The sequence below is a fragment of the Rhinoraja longicauda genome, chromosome 41, assembly GCF_053455715.1.
Source record: "Rhinoraja longicauda isolate Sanriku21f chromosome 41, sRhiLon1.1, whole genome shotgun sequence".
Lineage (NCBI taxonomy): Eukaryota > Metazoa > Chordata > Chondrichthyes > Rajiformes > Arhynchobatidae > Rhinoraja > Rhinoraja longicauda.
The window spans coordinates 13086110-13107261 of NC_135993.1; the positions used below are offsets into that span (position 1 = coordinate 13086110).

At 42.0% G+C, this 21152-nt stretch overlaps 1 protein-coding gene across 5 annotated transcripts in view; it reads left to right on the top strand.

The window, feature by feature from the left end:
• Positions 1-21152, top strand: part of LOC144611871 (ryanodine receptor 1-like) — a 479550-nt gene that overhangs the window by 373337 nt on the left and 85061 nt on the right. For 4 of the 5 annotated variants that reach the window (XM_078431182.1, XM_078431183.1, XM_078431185.1 and 1 more), the window contains 7 exons: positions 968-1064; positions 8802-8908; positions 10611-10662; positions 11302-11364; positions 13874-13973; positions 15586-15665; positions 17115-17191. In XM_078431182.1, coding sequence (XP_078287308.1) covers positions 968-1064; positions 8802-8908; positions 10611-10662; positions 11302-11364; positions 13874-13973; positions 15586-15665; positions 17115-17191 — 576 coding nt within the window. The remainder of the gene's footprint in view (positions 1-967; positions 1065-8801; positions 8909-10610; positions 10663-11301; positions 11365-13873; positions 13974-15585; positions 15666-17114; positions 17192-21152) is intronic. The other variant, XM_078431186.1, reaches the window with a different exon arrangement.

The following is a 21152-nucleotide window of genomic DNA, read 5'->3' on the forward strand; positions in this document are numbered from 1 at the left end:
TTTGGTTTGAATCATTTGTAAACCAGCTTTATTGCACAAAGACAAATGTAGAAAATGTATCCTCTTCTCTCAGACATAAGATTAGCTATTACTTCATGAATGCCTATATGGAACTATGGCTTTGCAGAGCGTGTGGAGAAACAGACTTTGCAAGTCTAGTGTACCTACTGATGGTAACGTAGACTTTGCATAATTTCTGACATTAATCTTAGTACTACCATTGCACATGGTCGATTGACAAGTATTTTGTACAATTGCTGCAAAATCTGATGTTCAGAGCAACAAGCTGAAGGTATGGTTATCCATTCATTCTTTGTTAGATCAAGTATTTAATCAGTGTAAGCATTAGAGAGATGTGAAAGTATTATCAAGACGCCCATGACAAAACACTACCCAGTTTGATAAAAAGGTAGAAGAGAAGGTGAGATAAATTAAGTGATAATTTAAAATAAAGCAAAAGGTTTCTGAAAGTGTCATCGTCAGCAAAAAGGAAATTGAACTGACATATTTTTACCCAGCTTTGGAATAACAAAGTGAAATCTGTGAAAAGTGAATTCAGACAATTAGAAGACTCAATTAGATGATTTTAGCTCTCATATTAACATTGGAATTTCAAGAGCAACATAAATATTATAATTTCATATAAATGGAAAAAAAATGTAAGCTTACTTTATTTGTGGTTAGGATCACTTGGACCTACTTTGACACAGTTATATTTAACTATTGTGGAGAAATGCAAGGAAATAATCACAGATATGGTAGAAACATTTACCCTTTCCTGTTCTCTGATCTATCAACACAGCAACATTGTACAAAAACTATCTTTAACGATTGTGTGATAATAATAATAATAATAATAATAATGTATTTTATTTATATAGCGCTTTTCATATACTCAAAGATAGTTAACCGCTAAGTCATGTCTTTATTCCCAACCCTCCCTGTTTTCAATCTCACCCTTCCTTAGGCATCGCGCATCTAACCTCTTCATCGAAGGTTATAGAAATTCCTGGATTGACATCGAGGAACATTCGTTTGAAGATAAACTAATAAATGATCTGGCTGTAAGTACTGGTTTCTGTGAGCTGGCATGCAGATGTGCTGTACCAGTACGTACAACCCTGTTTCTAGACCATCTGCTGTTGCTTGTATTATTACGTCAAGTTTGTGCCACAGTAATGCCGTCTTCTGTCATTCTATGTTGCATCATTTGAAACTGGAAATAGCTGACCCATGGAATTAAGCCGTTTCTATGGCGGAGAAATTATTAAAGCTAAATTTGGTGTAAAAAATACTTTTTGCCAAATTCTGCAAGCCATTCTTCTTGGTGCATTTTAAATTGAACTTTCACTTACCAGGCTTCCTGCTGAAAGGACATACATGTTATCTGCAGACCAATTTACATTAGAATTAGGATTTTGTGGATCTTGAATAATATCAAAAAAGTTGGAAGAATGAATTGGAAATGGAATGAATAAGTTGAATTCATACACCTTAATAAGAAAATAGTGTTTGGTAATGATTACTTGAATAGAACAGCAAATATAATTTGCCCATTTAAATGATTAATGCCTGCAGTTTACTTAATGTTCCTCAACTGGCAACTGGTTATTCACTTTGGAAGTAAGAATAGAAAGGCAGATTATTATCTGAATGGTGTCAAGTTAGGAGGAGGGGGAGTTCAACGAGATCTGGGTGTCCTAGTGCATCAGTCAATGAAAGGAAGCATGCAGGTACAGCAGGCAGTGAAGAAAGCCAATGGAATGTTGGCCTTCATAACAAGAGGAGTTGAGTATAGGAGCAAAGAGGTCCTTCTACAGTTGTACCGGGCAATGGTGAGACCGCACCTGGAGTACTGTGTGCAGTTTTGGTCTCCAAATTTGAGGAAGGATATTCTTGCTATGGAGGGCGTGCAGCGTAGGTTCACTAGGTTAATTCCCGGAATGGCGGGACTGTCGTATGTTGAAAGGCTGGAGCGATTGGGCTTGTATACACTGGAATTTAGAAGGATGAGGGGGGATCTTATTGAAACATACAAGATATCATATCATATACATACAGCCGGAAACAGGCCTTTTCGGCCCTCCAAGTCCGTGCCGCCCAGTGATCCCCGTACATTAACACTATCCTACACCCACTAGGGACAATTTTTACATTTACCCAGCCAATTAACCTACATACCTGTACGTCTTTGGAGTGTGGGAGGAAACCGAAGATCTCGGAGTAAACCCACGCAGGTCACGGGGAGAACGTACAAACTCCTTACAGTGCAGCACCCGTAGTCAGGATCGAACCTGAGTCTCCGGCGCTGCATTCACTGTAAAGCAGCAACTCTAGGGGATTGGACACATTAGAGGCAGGAAACATGTTCCCAATGTTGGGGGAGTCCAGAACAAGGGGCCACAGTTTAAGAATAAGGGGTAGGCCATTTAGAACGGAGATGAGGAAGAATTTTTTCAGTCAGAGAGTGGTGAAGGTGTGGAATTCTCTGCCTCAGAAGGCAGTGGAGGCCAGTTCGTTGGATGCTTTCAAGAGAGAGCTGGATAGAGCTCTTAAGGATAGCGGAGTGAGGGGGTATGAGGAGAAGGCAGGAACGGGGTACTGATTGAGAGTGATCAGCCATGATCGCATTGAATGGCGGTGCTGGCTCGAAGGGCTGAATGGCCTACTCCTGCACCTATTGTCTATTGTCTATTGTCTATCTATCCTCTTGGTGACCTCTTCAAAAAAACTCAGATTTAGGAGATACAATTCCAATGCACAAAGACATGCTAACTACCTCTAATCAATCCCTATCTATCGAAATAGTGGTAGATTCTGTTCCTCAAAATCGCCCCCAACATCTCTCCCACCACTGAGGCCAGGCTCACCAGCCTTTAGTTCCGTGGTTTGTCTTTGCTGCCTTTCTTAAATAACAATAGACAATAGGTGCAGGAGGAGGCCATTCGGCCCTTCGAGCCAGCACCGCCATTCAATGTGATCATGGCTGATCATTCTCAATCAGTACCCCGTTCCTGCCTTCTCCCCATACCCCCTGATGCCGCTATCCTTAACAGTACAAAATTAGCCACCCTCCAGTCTTGTCGAACGTCACCTATGCCCAAAAATGGTACAAATATCTCTGCAATTTCTTCGGTAGCTTCCCAGAAGGTCAGGGTGTGTGTACACTTGGTTAGGCTCTGGGGATTTATCCACCGTAATACGCTTTAAAACCGCCAATACCTTTTTTGTGGTAATTCATTTATGGTCCAACTCATCTCACATCAATTTCTTAAATTCCATGATCTCAGTATAAACAAATGAGAAAAATCAATGTATTATCTTCCTCATCTCTTGTCTATGCTGATCTTTAAGGGAACCTATTCTCTACCCAACCACTGTTTTTCCCAATATATATAGTTAGAGTATTTAGGATTTTCATATACCGTGTTTGTCAGATCCATTTCATGTCCAGTTATTGCCTTCCTGATTGCCTTCTTAAGTATACTCCAACATTTCCTATGCTTGCCGAGGGATTCGCTGATCGTGACTGCCTAAATCTGAAGTATGTCTTCATCCCTAAACTTGCCAACCTTGCCGTCACCCTCACAGGGACATGGTGCTCCTGTACCCTTGTAACATCACTTTTGAAAGCCTTCCACTGACCAGCTATCCACTTTCCTGTAAACTGACTGCAAATTCTCATCTATTGTCTCCAAAATTGGCCTTGCCCAAATGTAGGATTGTAATTTGTGGACTGGTCCTATCTTTGTCTACAACTACCTGATTGCGATTTTTGAGAGTGGAGCAGTGGATGTTGTCTACCTCAATTTCAGTAAGGCATCCGATAAAGTCTTTTATGGTAGGCAGGATGCATGGATCCACAGTGACTAGGCCATTTGGATTCAAAACTGATAAAGAGAAGATTATCATGTAAGGGTGTTATTCTGACTGGAGGCCTGTGACCAGTGGAGTTCCATCAGGATCTGTGCCAGGACCTCTGTAGTTTGTAGAGAGACACAAAATGCTGGAGTAACTCAGTGGGACAGGCAGCATCTCTGGAGAGAAGGAATGGGTGATGTTTCGGGTCGAGACCCTTCTTGGTTGTGATATATAGATATGATGAATGTAAATATAGATGGGTTGGTTACTAAATTTGCAGACAACGCCAAAATTGATGTCAAAGAATACAGCGGGATATGTATCAGCTACAGAAATGGGGAAGGAATGGTAGATGGAGTTTAATCCGAGCAAGTGTGCGGTGTTGCACCTTTGGAGGTCGACTATAAGGGGACAATATACAGTCAATGGCAAAACCCAGAGGATACTTGAGGTCCAAGTCCCTAGTCCCTGAGAGTTGAAAACAGAAGAGAAGAGAGAGTGATTTTAAAAAGGCGCCTGGGATGCTTGCTATGGTATGCATCTGTCAGGGCATTCAGTAAAAGAGTCAGGAAGTTATGTAAGAAAATAACTGCAGATGCTGGTACAAATCGAAGGTATTTATTCACAAAATGCTGGAGTAACTCAGCAGGTCAGACAGCATCTCAGGAGAGAAGGAATGGGCGACGTTTCGGGTCGAGACCCTTCTTCAGTCTGAAGAAAGGTCTCGACCCGAAACGTCGCCCATTCCTTCTCTCCTGAGATGCTGCCTGACCTGCTGAGTTACTCCAGCATTTTGTGAATAAATACCGAGGAAGTTATGTAGCTTCTTTATAAGACTTTGGTTATGCAGCATTGGAGTATTGTACAGTTCTTGGTGCCCTATTGCAAGAAGGATATGGAACCGTTTGAAAAAGTGTAGAAGTGGTTTATCGGAATTGTGCCTGTGTTAGAGGAAATTAGTTCAAACTGTCGGAGTATCCAGTCATTGCACTGGCTTGACTCTTGGAGGCCTATAGTATAACTCCTCTCTTATTCCTAACTTCTATCTATAAAGCCTCTTGTGAACGATCCCTCCAAATAACCTCTCTAAGTACACAAACGTATAATTCTGATATCCGGTATTTAACATATTCTACAAGATTTTGCATCTATTTTCGTTAAAGCTGTTTTTCTAACCCCTTTTCTCATCTTAGTTCATAAAAACATTTTCATTTACCTTCTTTTTTCAAAATATTTATTTATTTCATTCTTAAACTGTTTTAGTTTTTGGTCATTTAGTTTAAAGTACATTTCATAAGTCAGATTTCCCAGAACAAGTTGAGCCTTAAGATATAGCCAAATATGACTTTTCCATCTGATAGTATAATTTCTTTCTTCTGTAAATGTGAAATGAGTAATCACAGATATGTTCTGCTAACTGATGACGATGTATTAATTTATAGCAGTCCATAAGCAGTAATGTCGGCATACTACAGAGTTCACTACCACATAAAACACTGCAAGAATACATTCCATGGAATTCTTGAAAACTTAATGCACCATGTGTGCTATATTGTCCAGATGAGTTCTATGTTCGCTTCAATGCACTTGGACACCTGAGTATTTTAAATAATTCATAATTTCCATAAATTCCCTTTCTACTCTCCTTGAAAACGTTGAAAATCAAGACAATAGTCAGTATTATCTTTGTTACCTGGTTTGATTGTTTCAGTTAATTGATGTTTTTTTCCCTTACTCCATCAGACCATAAGCAGGACACTGTGCCCATTGTTACGCCTTCTGCAATTATACTGATGCAGATAAAAGAGCTGGGCTAAAACGGCTATTTTAATTCCTCTTTCCATTCCACACTGATGTACCTGACCTTGGCTGCCTCTACTGCTGGGGTGGGGCCAGAGACAAACTAAAGCAACAGTATTCCTCCTGGGTGGTGTACGACCCAATGGCATACACATTGAATTTTTCAATATCAGATAACCTGTTCCCCCTCTGACTCTTTGTCTTCCCTTTTTTCCTTTCTCATTCTGATCTACTCAGGTCCTCTCATACACTCCCATCCTTCCAACCCCCCTGCAGCTCCTATAATCCAGTTTCTTTCCACCCCCATATGACCCATCTGCCCGTCACCTGCTTCTCCCTTCCCTAGAACCCTATATCCTTCCCTACTGTTCCAATCTGCTCACCATCCTTCCCTTATTTAGTTCTCAGCTTATTTACACATCAGATTCCATAATCTGCAGATCTTTGTCAAAGGGTCTTTAAAGGTTCCCACCAGAAACATCGCCTAACCATATTTTCCGGAGATGCTGCCTGACCCGTTGAGTTGCTCCAGCTCTTTGTGTTTTAGCTCAACATTCCAGCATCTGCAGTTCCTTGTGTCTGCCCTTTGTTATCTCTACTTGTCCTCTCCCAGCCTCTATCATATTTTTCACCCTTTCCCTGCCCCACTAGCTCCATTTGTCCATCACCTGCCCCACCTCACCTGGATCCACATATTACTTACAAGTTCTTGTCCCACCCCTCTCCCTACCTCTCTATACTGGCTATCGCCCCTCTATTCTTTCAATCTAAATGAGTGGGCTCAATTTGAAACATCAATTGTCCATTTCCTTCCACAGGTGTTAACTGGCCCACTGAGTTCCTCCAGCAGATTGTCTTTTTGCTCCAGATTCCAGCATCTACCGCATCTTATAGAGAGACATTTTATGTTCTCTGCAATGTATAACGGCATCAATTATGTCAGAAATAAAGGAAATGTCAGAAGGAATTGTGACAAATCTATGCAGATGTATTACTGTTGACCATGCATTTATAACAAGCTAAAAATAGAATATAGAATAGTACAGCACAGAAACTGGCTCTTCAAACCACAACACCTGTGCCGAGTAGAATGTCAAATTAAATCAATCCCATCTGCTGGCACATGGTATATGTCCATCTATTCCCTGCCTTTTCACGTGCTTTCTAAATACTTCTTAAATAGTGCTGTTGTAACTGCTTCTACCAACGTCTCCGTTCCTTAAACTCATTTTATAGCCCACATTTTTCTTTGTCATGTCTGCCATGCCACTGAAGCACTAACAAAGCAAAAATGGTTATCGTTTCTGGATTATCTTAGAAAGCAAAATTAGTTACTCGTCTATTTTCTCTATGGCACACTGTTTTGTTAAACCCACCTCTTCTGACATCTTTACCTTCACTGAAAAGTGCAAGGCACTTATGGATTTATTTGTCAAAGAGATGGATAAGGCTAAGTCTCAAAGGTTCTTGTCCTAAGACTTAAATAACATCTTCCTCTAGCTTCTGTTCTCTGATCTAGCATGCCCTCTTCAAGCTTGTTTTGTCCATAGTATCCATGTCCTGCTGCATCTACCTTATTTATCTAAGGACCAGCCAATTTCCCTTTCTGGCTCTATGTTATCTGGTAATTATAATGTATCTGTTTCCTGAGATTTTCTTACTCTCTTTCTTCAGCTCTGCTGTTAATTACCTTCTGAGAAAAATCTTTTGGTCATTTTGTCAAATAACCTATAATGACCTATAAATAATGCCTCATGATCAGGCTTCTGAGAATTTTTCTTTTTTCGCCCTTTTGTGACAGCATGCAGTCTTATTTTCCCAGTTATGCCGTACTGTAAAGGTAATGTGTACCATAATAATATTCCAAAACTTCAAACCTTCAAGATTGTTGTTGCTACGCTGGAAATTTTTCCAGACGGTTGGTTATTATTTCTATTAGTACAGAACACACTTTTAATTTGCTATTTTGCATTATACATGGTTGTGTAATAATTGTTCCAGTAAACCACGTGAGTTTAAAGTAAGCTTGGGAAACAGATCCCATTGTGAGTTTCAAGGAAGCCTGAGTGGAACTACAGTGAGGTTTATGGAGTACAAGAATGGGGCCCTTTTGAGGCCTGTTGAGTTCAAGGGGAGTTCAAAAGGGAGTACAGGCAACCACCAGGTGAGCCAATTGCCCAGACACTGGAATATCTGGATGAAAGGATATCGGATTATCTGAGTTTTACGGCATTGTTGTCATTATTTTGGTGGAACTGGTTTTGTGCAGACGCCAGCAAAATTGTGTCAATAGTTGGAAGAAATCAACCAGCAATTAACCTGTAAGTAGTTGATTACTGTGAATAACAGTGGTGAGGATCATTTTGGCTGTTCAGTGTTTGTGGTGCTCACATCTTGCATTGCTTTAAAACAATGTTGTATGCTAATGAATGCCATGATCTGCCCACTCAGCATACGTCCAACTAGGAATACTTCATGGTAATTTCCCCCTAAAGCTGTGCAGAGAACGATAATTGTGGAAGACTAAGGACCCAGAACAATGGATGATATGGATCCAAATTGGATAACTGACATCTTTTCTCTTCAATATGATTAAAATATGAAACCTATTTGTACAGTCAAACAATTCTAAAGGAAGAGGCTTCAGAAACATAGCAGGAAATGCATCCTTCCCATCCAATTGAATATCTGTTGTGAAAATTGTGAAATTAGGAGTCTTTTACAAAATAATATAACTTTTCAGGGCATATTTCAAAAATCTTCTGCATACTGTTATCTCATAAAGTAATTCATCTTCAGCTAAAACTAACTGTTTATTAATAGTGGTGTGTGCATTTTTATTAACAATATCCACTTAATGCAAGATATGTCTGCCAAGATAATAAGAAAATAATATATCAGTGTGAAAAAAATATGCAATTGAATGCAATTGATTGCAAGATTTTAAAAACAATTCTTCACATTGTTAAAACTGGTCATTAGATTATGGATTTATAATTCATGAGTACTTGTGCAAAAAATTGCCAAATAAAGATTTTGCTATGAGTGTGTGTGTGTGTGTAAAACATATTCAAGCCCTATGGAGCTCTTTTAGACCTTTATTCAACTGCTGATATGCTTTGTGCCTGGTTTATCGATAGAAGTCAGGTGAAGAAGAAGAGGAGGAGGAAGAAGCAAAAGAATCAAAACCTGATCCACTTCATCAGTTGATTCTTCACTTTAGTCGTACTGCTTTAACTGAGAAGAGGTATGGATGTATAATTGCATAGTCAAACACTAAAGAAAAATGTGTCAACATTTTGCAGTGAGGGTTGAAAGGGAAGGGTGAATTAATACAGGTCCACCACTAATTTTCCGGCACTCTTAGTTCCTTGCTGGATTATCAGTTTTGCTGGACTAACAGAGGTCACAGTCTCCGAGAGGAGTCAAACTGTACCGGAACGGCCGGCCGAGGCTCCTGGGGGGCTGAGATATGAAAAGATGTAATAATAAAACCGTACTCAGGATTTCAAATCACATTCAATTGACTCCTCCCCACCTGCTGGAAAATAGACACAGGAATCCTATGGCAAATGCAATTTATGTGATGGAATAAAAACAATGCAGTTAACATCATCAATAAATTTGCAGATGACAACATTATTGGTGATATAGTGGATGGTGAAGAAGGATATCTATGTTTACAACATGATCTTGATATGTTAGGAAGATGTGTCAAGACATGGCAAATGGAATTTAAAACAGAGAAGTTTGAGGACTTGCACTTTAGTGTGCCAAACCTGGGCTGAACATGCAGCAAATAGTAGAAACCAGGAGGGTGCTGTAGAATAGAGACCAGGAATAGTGGTGCATGGTTCTCTGAAAGTGGCTTGTCAAGTGGACAGAGAGATGAAGGAGGCATTGGCACACTTGGCTTCATTGAGAAGGGTATTGAGTACAAAAGTTGGGATATCAGGAGATCACACTGGAGTTCTGTGTGCAGTTCTTATTGCCCAACTAGAGGAAGGATGTCATTAAGTTGGAAAAGATGAAGAAGATATTCACCAAATGTTATCTGGATGTGAGCTTAAGTTATAGGGAGAAGTTGGGTAGACTGGGACTTTTGCTATGGTGTAGGAGGTTCAAGGGTAACCTTATTGAAGTGTAGAATATCATGAGGGGCATGGATAAATTGAACTCCAGGTTAGAGTTTTCTAAAATAAGAAGTGAAAAGGAAGAGATTTAAGAAGGAGCTCAAGGGCAATGTTTCCACTCAGAGGGTAATCTATTGGAATGAACTGCCAGAGAAAGCCGTAGAAGCTGATTCTATTCCAACTCTTTAAAGACATTTTATAAAATATATGGATAAAGGTTTTGGGGGAGTATGGGCTAAATATAGGTAAATAGGACTAGCCCAGAATGCTAATGTTGTCAGCATAAGTTCATAAGTCACAGGAGCAGAATTAGGCCATTTGGCCCATCGAGACTACTCCGTCATTTAATCATGACTGATCTATCATTCCCACTACCCCATTCACCTGCCTTCTCCCTATAACCTTTGACACCCTTACTAATCAAGAAGATGGATGGGCAAGTTTGCACAAAGGCCTGTTTCCACGACTCTTATGACCTTCCATCAACAATTATTAGAATCCATCTCATTGCAAACGTTTTGAAAAGAATGTCACCTGTAAACTAGCATGTGAAATACAAATCTAATTGAGGCACGTCATAGAATTGTAAAAACAAATATTCTTTGCAAGTGCTTTATTTTACTTTGTTTATCCATATTGTACCAACAAAAAATCAGCGATTGTGGGAGTGAGGGTGAGGGACACATTTGTAGCTGGTAATTAACTGGGGCTGACACTTGACTGACTGGGATGGAATGGTATCTCTTATGATTGCCTTGACTATTTATGTTCATTTAGGTTTTAGTATACATTAGAAATTTTTTTAATTGTCCTCAGCAAACTGGAAATGGACCTTCTCTACATGTCATATGCTGATATCATGGCAAAGGTAAGTGTAGCCATTCATTCGGATAAATATTTTGAACATTCTCACTACATACAGTCATGTACAATGATCTAAAAGATGAGCATTATTTTTAAAAAACATTGCTTTGTGTCATTACATATTTCTTTACCATATTTAAAAAATCAGAGGTATCTCAATCATGTTTTGCTTTTTGTAGATTGTATTTTATTTTTCTGTTTCACAAAATAACCAGAATATTCCAGTTTATAACCTCTGGTAACCAGTCTGAAATCCCAGATTTCCGATCATGTTCAATAGATACTGATGCAGGACACCTGGCCATCTCAGATTTTGAACGTTACGGTAATTTACAGTTATAGAAGTACCTGTACTTGTACATCAGAGACACATTCAGCCAATATAAAATAAAGTGGCATTAAGATACTGTACAAGCAACACCTGGAAGCAGATGCAGTTATTCTCTTTTCAATTTGATTGTTATTTTATTGATTTCAGAGTATTCAATTCAATGAATATGCTTCATAAATATCTGTAAAGTTGCAACAAAACCAAAGCAGGAGAAGTGTTGAACGTTTGTATATTTTATTATGCAGCTTAAATGCCACTTCTTATTTATGTTAAAGTTACCATTGCTGAAAGGAGCTTATCTGTTACTTTCAGAGTTGTCACATTGAAGAAGGTGCAGAAGAAGAAAATGAAGAAGACGTTGAGCTTAGTTTTGAAGTAAGTCTGCAATGAACCACAAGAATTCCAAACCATGTAAGCTATAGATTTCAGTCAGAAAATTGAATAATTTTCCATATCTTTACACTCACTGAAACTCCTGTATATTAAGCAGCTGCTTCTGCAGGTGCAGTTCCATTATAAGATTATAAGTAAATTAATAGGCTCAACAGGTTCTGCTAATCCCTAAATACATGCTTAGAAATAAATAATTCAATTGAATTAGTCAAATACAAATTGCTTTTTATGCATTCAGGCCAAAGCTATTATTAGTTATACACTATATATGAGGCCAAGAAACTGCAAATCCAGACATACAAATCAGACCTGCATTTTACTGGATTAACCTTCGCTCCTTTTCTGAACAAGTGTATGATATATTTCTGACAACTGAGTAAGTGCATGATATACTTCTGACAACAAAACAAAAAGACACAAAGTGTTGGAATAACTCAGAGGGTCAGACAGCATCTCTGGCGAATAAAGATAGGTTGTGGCGGCCAAGGTTCGGGCCATACAACAGAATAATTAAATTATTTCTTGCAGGATCATAAATGGTCCTTTCTTAACAGGACCATAAATGCAATACACACAGATAATAGGTAGTAATTTTATTTAAAAATCAATAAAATGACAGGTCTAATATTCGTCCAAATAAACACAAAAGTTCTTAGTGCAACCAAAGACAATTCATAGAAGTTCATTGTTAGACACATAGAAACATAGAAAATAGGTGCAGGAGGAGGCCATTCGGCCCTTCGAGCCAGCCATTCATTGTGATCATGGCTGATCGTCCTCAATCAATAACCCGTGCCGGCCTTCTCCACATATCCCTTGATTCCACTAGCCCCTAGAGCTCTATCTAACTCTCTCTTAAATCCATCCAGTGATTTGGCTCCCACTGCCGTCTGTGGCAGAGAATTCCACAAATTCACAACTCTGGGTGAAAAGATTTTTTTCTCACCTCAGTTTTAAATGGCCTCCCCTTTATTCTAAGACTGTGGCCCCTGGTTCTGGACTCCCCCAACATTGGGAACATTTTTCCTGCATCTAGCTTGTCCAGTCCTTTTATAATTTTATATGTGTCTATAAGATCCCCTCTCATCCTTCTAAACTCCAGTGAATACAAGCCTAGTCTTTTCAATCTTTCCTCATACGTCAGTTCCGCCGTTGCTGCAGTTAGTGTTGTGTAATGTTGAAGAATATAATTGTGGTTGTGAAGAAGCTATTCTTGAACCTGTTGGTCATGGCTTTCAGGCTCCTCTACCTCCTGCTGATGGTAGGAGCGAAATTAGAGCATGGCTCGGGGGGTCATTGATGTTGGCTGTCTTTTTGACATGAGTGGGGTCAGTTATGGACTGGGCAGTGTCTACCTGTCTCTGTAATATACCTGCACTATTAGCATTAATGGGCCACAAAATTAGTTGTGAAGTGTGCTGAGGATGTAAGCATGCCATGAGTCTGATAATCTGATAATGGAGGGGAAAGGGGATTTGCTGGCAAATGAGCCAGTATCAGACCTTAATAATAATAGCGAGATCATTGTAGAGACAGGTGGCTGTTGAGGCCCAGTCACTGGGTATTTTTAAAGCAGGTGTTCGGTGGTTCTTGATTAGTAAGGGTGTCAAAAGTTACTGGAAGGCAGTAGAATGGGGTTGAGAGGGATAAACTCGATGGGCCGAATGGCGTAATTCTGCTCCAGTCTTATGGCCTTAACATAGAAACATAGAAAATAGGTGCAGGAGTAGGCCATTCGGCCCTTCGAGCCTGCACCGCCATTCAATATGATCATGGCTGATCATCCAACTCAGTATCCCGTACCTGCCTTCTCTCCATACCCCCTGATCCCTTTAGCCACAAGGGCCACATCTAACTCCCTCTTAAATATAGCCAATGAACTGGCCTCAACTACCTTCTGTGGCAGAGAATTCCACAGATTCACCACTCTCTGTGTGAAAAAAAACTTTCTCATCTCAGTCCTAAAAGACTTCCCGCTTATCGTTAAACTGTGACCCCTTGTTCTGGACTTCCCCAACATCGGGAACAATCTTCCTGCATCTAGCCTGTCCAACCCCTTAAGAATTTTGTAAGTTTCTATAAGAGGTATCATATTTAGAGGTTCTCGTGAGGTGCCCTTCCCCTTGTATTAAGTAGAGAGAGAGTTGGCCTTGCTTTACGATGAATGTATAGAAATTGTGACATTGAATGTGTGAAAGCTGTGGGAAACTGATTGAGAGCTTGAATTAGGGTTAATTTTTATTGAACCTATCTAAAGCGGGTTGCTAGCACGAGGTTCCATAAATTAGAACCAAGTCAGGTTAGATTCCCTTCAATCACGTGCCTGGTCTCTGTGAAGAATCATTTCAGTATGAATGGTCCATGCACAGCAGAGTTTTTTAATCAATATCAGGTTGTTATTACATTTGCAAAGTATTTCTTTAGTGTTATGAGACACCATGAGGTATGAAAGGTACATTATAAACAAAAGTATTTTTCTTTTTTTTTATAGGAAAAGGAGATGGAGAAACAAAGACTACTCTACCAGCAATCCAGATTGCATAGCCGAGGGTCTGCTGAGATGGTTCTACAGATGATTAGTGCATGCAAGGGTAAGAATGTTAGAAAATGTCTACCTTTCAGTTTCACCAATCTAACATACATCACCAGTATTAATAGTAGAAGCCTTATTGTTATTCTTCTGTGCCAGCGTAGCAGTAACAGCTCTTAAAGAATGAAATACATTGTGAGCAATAATTGGAGTTAGATCTTGCTCGTCTGATTCTTATGGTACAGCATGTGTGTCTTGAGGGCCTAAGGGAGGAAATAGTGGATCTCTTCATGTGAAGGTAAATCGTTTTCTCCTTTTGCAGATATTAAGTATAGTTATTATAACTATATTAAGTATAGTTAGTTTCGTTGAATGCACTCGCTGATGGTGCTAACTGTATCAGAGAAGAAATTCTGCAGAAATACCAATGCTTTAATATCTGCTACTGGGGACTTTGAGGCATCATTTTTGATTGCCCTTCTTTGTATAAAGAGGACATCCTTTATGCTTAGGACAAAACTAGACGAAGTGGACCCATTGGGCCCAAACCTCTCCTGCATTGGTGCAGCACCCTTCCCCCCCCCCTCCCACTCTCCACTCCCCCCTCTCTCCCTCCTCCCTCTCTCTCCTCCCTCTCTCTCCCCCACCCTCTCCCCTCTCTTACACTCCCCCCTCCGCCCCCTTCCTCCCCTCCCACTCTCCTCTCCCCTCCACTCCCCCTCTCTCCCCACCCTCTCCCCCTTCCTCCCCCTCCCTCCCCCCCACTTTCCACCCCCCACATTCTCCCGCTCCCCTTCCCCTCCCCCCTTCCCCTTCTCCTCCCCCCCCCCACTCTATCCCCCTCAACCCCCCCCCTTATCCTCCCTCCCTAGGAGATAGATTTTAAACTTTAAAATGTGAATAACTTTTAAAATATAACACTGATTTCAATGAAGCTTCATCCATTAGCACCAAAGGGATGACAGTGAGTACAGTGGGCCTATAATTGTCCCGCTATCGTGTACTTTTTTGGCTGTAGTTCAGGAACAAACAAACGAACAAGAGTTTTAGTATATAGATGTGTAGAAAAGAACTGCAGATGCTGGTTTAAATCGAAGGTAGAAGGTGGACAGTCCGAAGAAGGGTCTCGACCCGAAACGTCACCCATTCCTTCTCTCCAGAGATGCTGCTGAGTTACTTCAGCATTTTGTGCCTACATTCTTTATGCTCATACTTATGCCTGGCATTTGGGATACTCTGCTGCGAGTTCTAGGCTAGTGCATTTTTTAATTAATTAATTTATTTTTTTTGAAAAGCATATGTACAGATATAAAAGACAAATTTGTTACAAAGTTCTTACATAGCTTCAATTTTTTAATTTTTAAAGAGAGAAAATAAAAAATAAAGAAAGAAAAAAAAAACTATAAACTATTGGGAAGAGAGAATAATTTTTTTTTTTTAAAGGTATAACTATAAAAATTAAAGGGGGTAGTGCATTTTAAGTAGTTTATTTTACATTCCATACAAACCTGAAAAATATAACAACAAAACTGCCAGGGGATTTGGAGCTTGCATTTAACTTAGCAAAAGAAAATAAACTAAAATCTGGAACGTGTTAGGTGACATTGCTGTTGCCGATGCACGAACTTTGGTTAAATTACTTGCCACAATTTTCCTTCTGTTCCATTTCACAGGTGAGCCTGGTGCAATGGTTTCCTCAACTCTAAAGCTTGGTATTTCCATTCTGAATGGCGGTAATAATGAAGTCCAACAGGTAGAAAATTATACATTACTATTGCTTCTTTATGCAATCTTTTTATGCTGAATGTCTTATTTATTATTATAAATGTCAAGCATTACTGCAACAGTAATGTGCAGGATATTCAGGATGTATAGTAATTCAGGATAGGCTAGCATGGTGGAAATGACTGGATTGTAATTAGGATCAGGTTAATACTCCATAGAGAAAATATTTCAGGGTTCAAGTTCTATTTTGGCAGCAAGAAAATTCAAATTAAGCTGATCAGGTAAATGAAGTAATTAGGAAATATCTGGATTATCGTAAAACCCCACCTGGTTTACAAATGTACAGAAATCTGCTGAGGCAGGGTGGTAGATGTGATTTACATGGATTTTAATAAAACATAACAAATAGGTGCCTTCGAGCCAGCACCACCATTCAATATTGATCATGGCTGATCATCCAAAAGCAGTACCCCGTTCTTGCTTTTTCCCCATATCCCTTGATTCTGTTAGCCCTAAGAGCTATATCTAACTCTCTCTTGAAAACATCCAGTGAATTAGCCTCCACTGTCTTCTGTGGCAGAGAATTCCACAGATTCACAACTCTCTGGGTGAAAAGGTTTTTCCTCATCACAGTCCTAAATGACCTACCCCTTATTCTTAAACTGTGACCCCTGGTTCTGAACTCCCCCAAAATCGAGAACATTTTTCCTACATCTAGCCTGCCCAATCCCTTAAGAATTGTATATGTTTCTGTAAGATCCCCTCTCATCCTTCTAAATTCCGGTGAATTTAAGCCCAGTCAACCCATTCTTTCATCATATGTCATTCCCGCCATCCCGGGAATTAACCTGATGAATCTACGCTGCACTCCCTCAATAGCAAGAATGTCCTTTCTTAAATTAGGAGACCAAAACTACACACAATACTCCAGGTGTGGTCTCACCAGGGCCCTGTACAACTGCATACTCACTCTGAGTATGGTGGCACGGTGGTGCAGCGGTAGAGTTGCTGCCTTATAGCGAATGCAGCGCCGGAGACTCAGGTTCGATCCTGACTACGGGCGCCATCTGTACGGAGTTTGTACGTTCTCCCCGTGACCTGCGTGGGTTTTCTCCGAGATCTTCGGTTTCCTCCCACACTCCAAAGATGTACAGGTATGTAGGTTAATTGGCTGGGCAAATGTAAAAATAGTCCCTAGGGTGTGTAGGATAGTGTTAATGTGCGGGGATCACTGGGCGGCGCGGACCCGGTGGGCCAAAGGGTCTGTTTCCGCGCTGTATCTCTAAATCTAAAAAATCTAAATTTGAAGAGGCCTGGCAAACCTATTCATTTGAAGAGTTGGTTTTTAATCTCATTCTGGTTAAGCCGTAAATGTTTGTCTTCCATGAGAGAAGGCAAGCTATGGGAAATAATTAAAAATGTAAAGTTGATCATTACAGCAAAATGTGATTGTCTCCCGGTTCTGCCCTTTGTTTAGAAAATGCTAGACTATCTGAAGGAGAAAAGGGAGACTGGTTTCTTTCAAAGTATGCAAGCTCTGATGCAGACCTGCAGGTGAGTGAGTTTGTGGTTCTCTGTACTGCTGCATTTTGAACACAGCGAGTTTTCAATCCGTGTCGACTGAACGAGAAGGTTCTACAGTCTGGCCTATCAATTGATTCCACAGTTATGAGCTTAAATAATTTACTACTTTACCAGTTAGCACTTCTGCTGAAAAGTTCAAATGACAGAATACTGCACTCACAACGTTTAACATCCAGAACTTGAAGATGAGAGAAAACATTTAATGGGAACCTGAGGGGCAACATTTTTCCACAGCAGGTGTTGGGCATATGGAATGAGGTGCCAGAAGAAGTTGTTGAGGCAGGTACAAAGCATTTAAAAATGATTTGGACAGAAGCATAGAAAGGAAAGGCTTAGAGGGATCGTGGCCAAACACAGGCAAATAAGACTAGCATGAGTGGGGCATCTTGGTCAGCATGGATGAGTTGGGCCAAAGGGCTTGTTTCCCTGCTGCATGACTCTATGAAGTATCTGGACAAACACTTGAATCCCCAACCACAACTTGCTGGAATAACTCAGCAGGTCAGACAGCATCTGTGGAGAACATGGATAGGCAACGTTCGAAGAGTCCCAATCTGAAACGTTGTCTATCCATGTTCTCCAGAGATGCTACCTGATGCACTGAGTTATTCCAGCACTTTGTGTCTTATTTGGAAAACCAGCAACTATAGTTCCTTGTGTCTCAATCAATAGTCATTTATTTGTCACATACACATAAATGTGCAGTGAAATGAAAAATTACCCGCAGTTCAACAATAAGACCAATAAGAATAATCAATAAAAATGCAATAACACATATAATCATAAACTAACACCAAACAAAAGAAACATCCATCACAGTGAGTCTCTATTTAAATTTCCAAGATTTAGTAGGCTGGGGATTAAGTGGAAGTAAATGGATGAGTGCTGAGTAAAGAGTTGGAGGCACGTAGGCTGAAATGTTTGTATGGTGCACTTTCCGTTAAATTACTTAAATATAATGCTAAATTATTGATTGGTTTTGGAAAAAGCATGTCAATGTCAGTATGAATTGTCAGATTGATGTTGTACTATGATCCATTACGCACCAATTAATGTTGAACAGTGAATATTTAAGATTAACGGGAATTGACTGCATATATCAGAGTACCCATTTCGACCACAGTCAGTCATGTGAAATTTGTGCTTGTCTGGGCACCTAAACATTTTGGAAACGCTGTTGACATGGAGTTTGCCCCCTGCTGTCCATGTTAGCAGCAGCCCCACACCAGCTGTGCAGCCCGCGCTGGCCATGTTTGACGCAGCCCAACCCCAGCTGTGCAGCCCATGCTGGCCATGCTACACCAGCAGTGCAGCCCACGCTGGCCATGTTTCACGCAGCCCAACCCTAGCTGTGCAGCCCCACACCAGCGGTGCAGCCCGTGCTGGCCATGTTACACCAGCTGTGTAGCCTGTGCTGGCCATGTTTGACGCAGCCCCACACCAGCTGGGCAGCCCCACACCAGCTGTGCAGCCTGTGCTGGCCATGTTTGACGCAGCCCCACACCAGCTGTGCAGCCCGCGCTGGCCATGTTTGACGCAGCCCAACCCCAGCTGTGCAGCCCGTGCTGGCCATGCTACACCAGCAGTGCAGCCCACGCTGGCCATGTTTGACGCAGCCCAAACCCAGCTGTGCAGCCCCACACCAGCTGTGCAGCCCGTGCTGGCCATGTTACACCAGCTGTGCAGCCTGTGCTGGCCATGTTTGACGCAGCCCCACACCAGCTGGGCAGCCCCACACCAGCTGTGCAGCCTGTGCTGGCCATGTTTGACGCAGCCCCACACCAGCTGGGCAGCCTGCGCTGGCCATGTTTGACGCAGCCCAACACCAGCTGGGCAGTCATCACAAAGGATTTCATTTGTGTAAATGACAACAATCCAGAAATCCTTATTGTGTTCACTACAAGTTTTACTAGAAGTTGTGAGATTACTGTCATGACCACTAGCAGTAGGTTTAGCCTTCTCTGTCATTCTATCGAATCTAAACCCTGTGTATATTCACAGCCATCCTGGGAATCAAACTTTCAACCGTTCGATGAGACACAACTCGTAGTGAGTTACGTTCCTGGCTGTGGTCAGTGTCTCAGTGGTCTCTCTGCTGACGCCTAGTGATTAACCAGTTTCCACATCCAGACTACAGTAATTCAGTAGCCTCTTTCCCGAGTGCAGAAACTCCTAGTCTGTTTACCTAAGCTGATGGTAGGCCCTGTCCTACTACCAGTTTTGCTGTGGCTGAGAGATCCCACTATTAAGATAATATCCTGTAGCGACCATAGAGAGTGGTCCTAGTCGTCGAACCCTCAGATTGGCCAGCAAGGTCACGTGTGAGCGCGACTGTAGGGATTGGTCCAGAGAGCGACATCGCTGATTGGACAGCGTTGTCTTGTGCGCTTTTGGCGCCCGAAAAGAGTTAGTTGGGAGACGTCTTCGAAGAGGACAGTTAGTTTTAATGGTTGTCTGTTATCTTGTTAAGAAAACTTTGTAATCGAATATTGCTGTCGCAATAAACTTCTTCAACAAAGAACAAGTTTCCAGACTCGCCATATTGGTGACCCCGACGTGATCTGGGCAATCACCGACCATGAATGAACACGACGCCCCATTGTTGACTGCTGCGCCTGGCACACCGGAGCTAAGCGCGGTCAGCGTTCACCTTCCGTCGTTTTGGACACATCAACCACAATCTTGGTTTGTCCACACCGAAGCCCAGTTTCATTTAAGAAACATCTCGGCAGATGCGACGAAATATTACTACCTCGTCAGCGCTCTATCGCCGGAGACGACCACACGCGTGATGCGGTTAATCGTCATCCCTCCCGCGGAAGACAAGTATGAGGCCATGAAGGCACTGTTACTACGAACCTTCGGGTTCCATAGGCATGACCGAGCTAAAAAACTTCTGTACCTACCGGATCTCGGAGATCGGCTGCCGTCCGTTCTCATGGCTGAGATGCTAATGCTAGCAGGTGAACATACGGATTGCCTCATGTTCGAGCAGGCATTCCGAGAGAAGCTTCCCGAAGATGTCAGACTTATGCTCACGGATTATTCTTTTAAGGACCCCGAGGCATATGCAGAAAAAGCTGATGCGCTCATGGCGTCCAAATCGAAAGGAAGCGGTTCGATCAACAAGGTCTCGACATCAGTGACCACGCCACAGCGACATCAAGATGGCGCCGCGTCTCCCGCCATTTCTCCAAAAGCCCGCCAAAAGGATCCGCACAAGCGCGGCTGGTGCTATTACCATCTACGATGGGGTGGAGAATCCCGCAACTGCCGCTCACCTTGTACTTTCACGGGAAATGCCTCGGCCGATCGTACATAGGGGCAGTTGCGATTGGCCAGAACCGACGCCGCTACGTCCGAGACCGATTCACGGACACAGAATTTTTGGTGGACACGGGAGCCATTGTCAGTATAGTGCCGCCGACCGACCTTGAGACCAGATCGGGTAAGACAGGTCCTACCCTCATTGCGTTTAATGGCAGCCCCATCCGCACGTTTGGTACGCGGAAGATGTCCCTTGTTTTAGGCCTCCGCACGTACGAATGGCCATTCATTATAGCAGACGTCAGCCAAGCGATCCTAGGCGCAGTTTTTCTCTGGGCCTTTTCACTGGTCCCCGATGTCCGCGGTAACGACCTCCGACTCTCCGCCAGCGATGAGCCCGTCGCTCCAACAATCGCCTCCCCGCCCAGCCCTACTGTCCAGGCCGTCGTCGCGGCCCCTGACTCGTATGCTGAGGTCCTGGCGGAGTTTCCAGAGCTGCTCATCCAGCGTTTTGACACCCCTTCGGCCAAGCACGGCGTGGTCCACCACATCCGCACCGAGGGCCCTCCCGTTTTCGCTCGGGCCCGGAGGCTACCGCCCGACAAACTGGTGGTGGCACGGGCGGAATTTAGGAAGATGGAGGAAATGGGCATTGTCCGTCAGT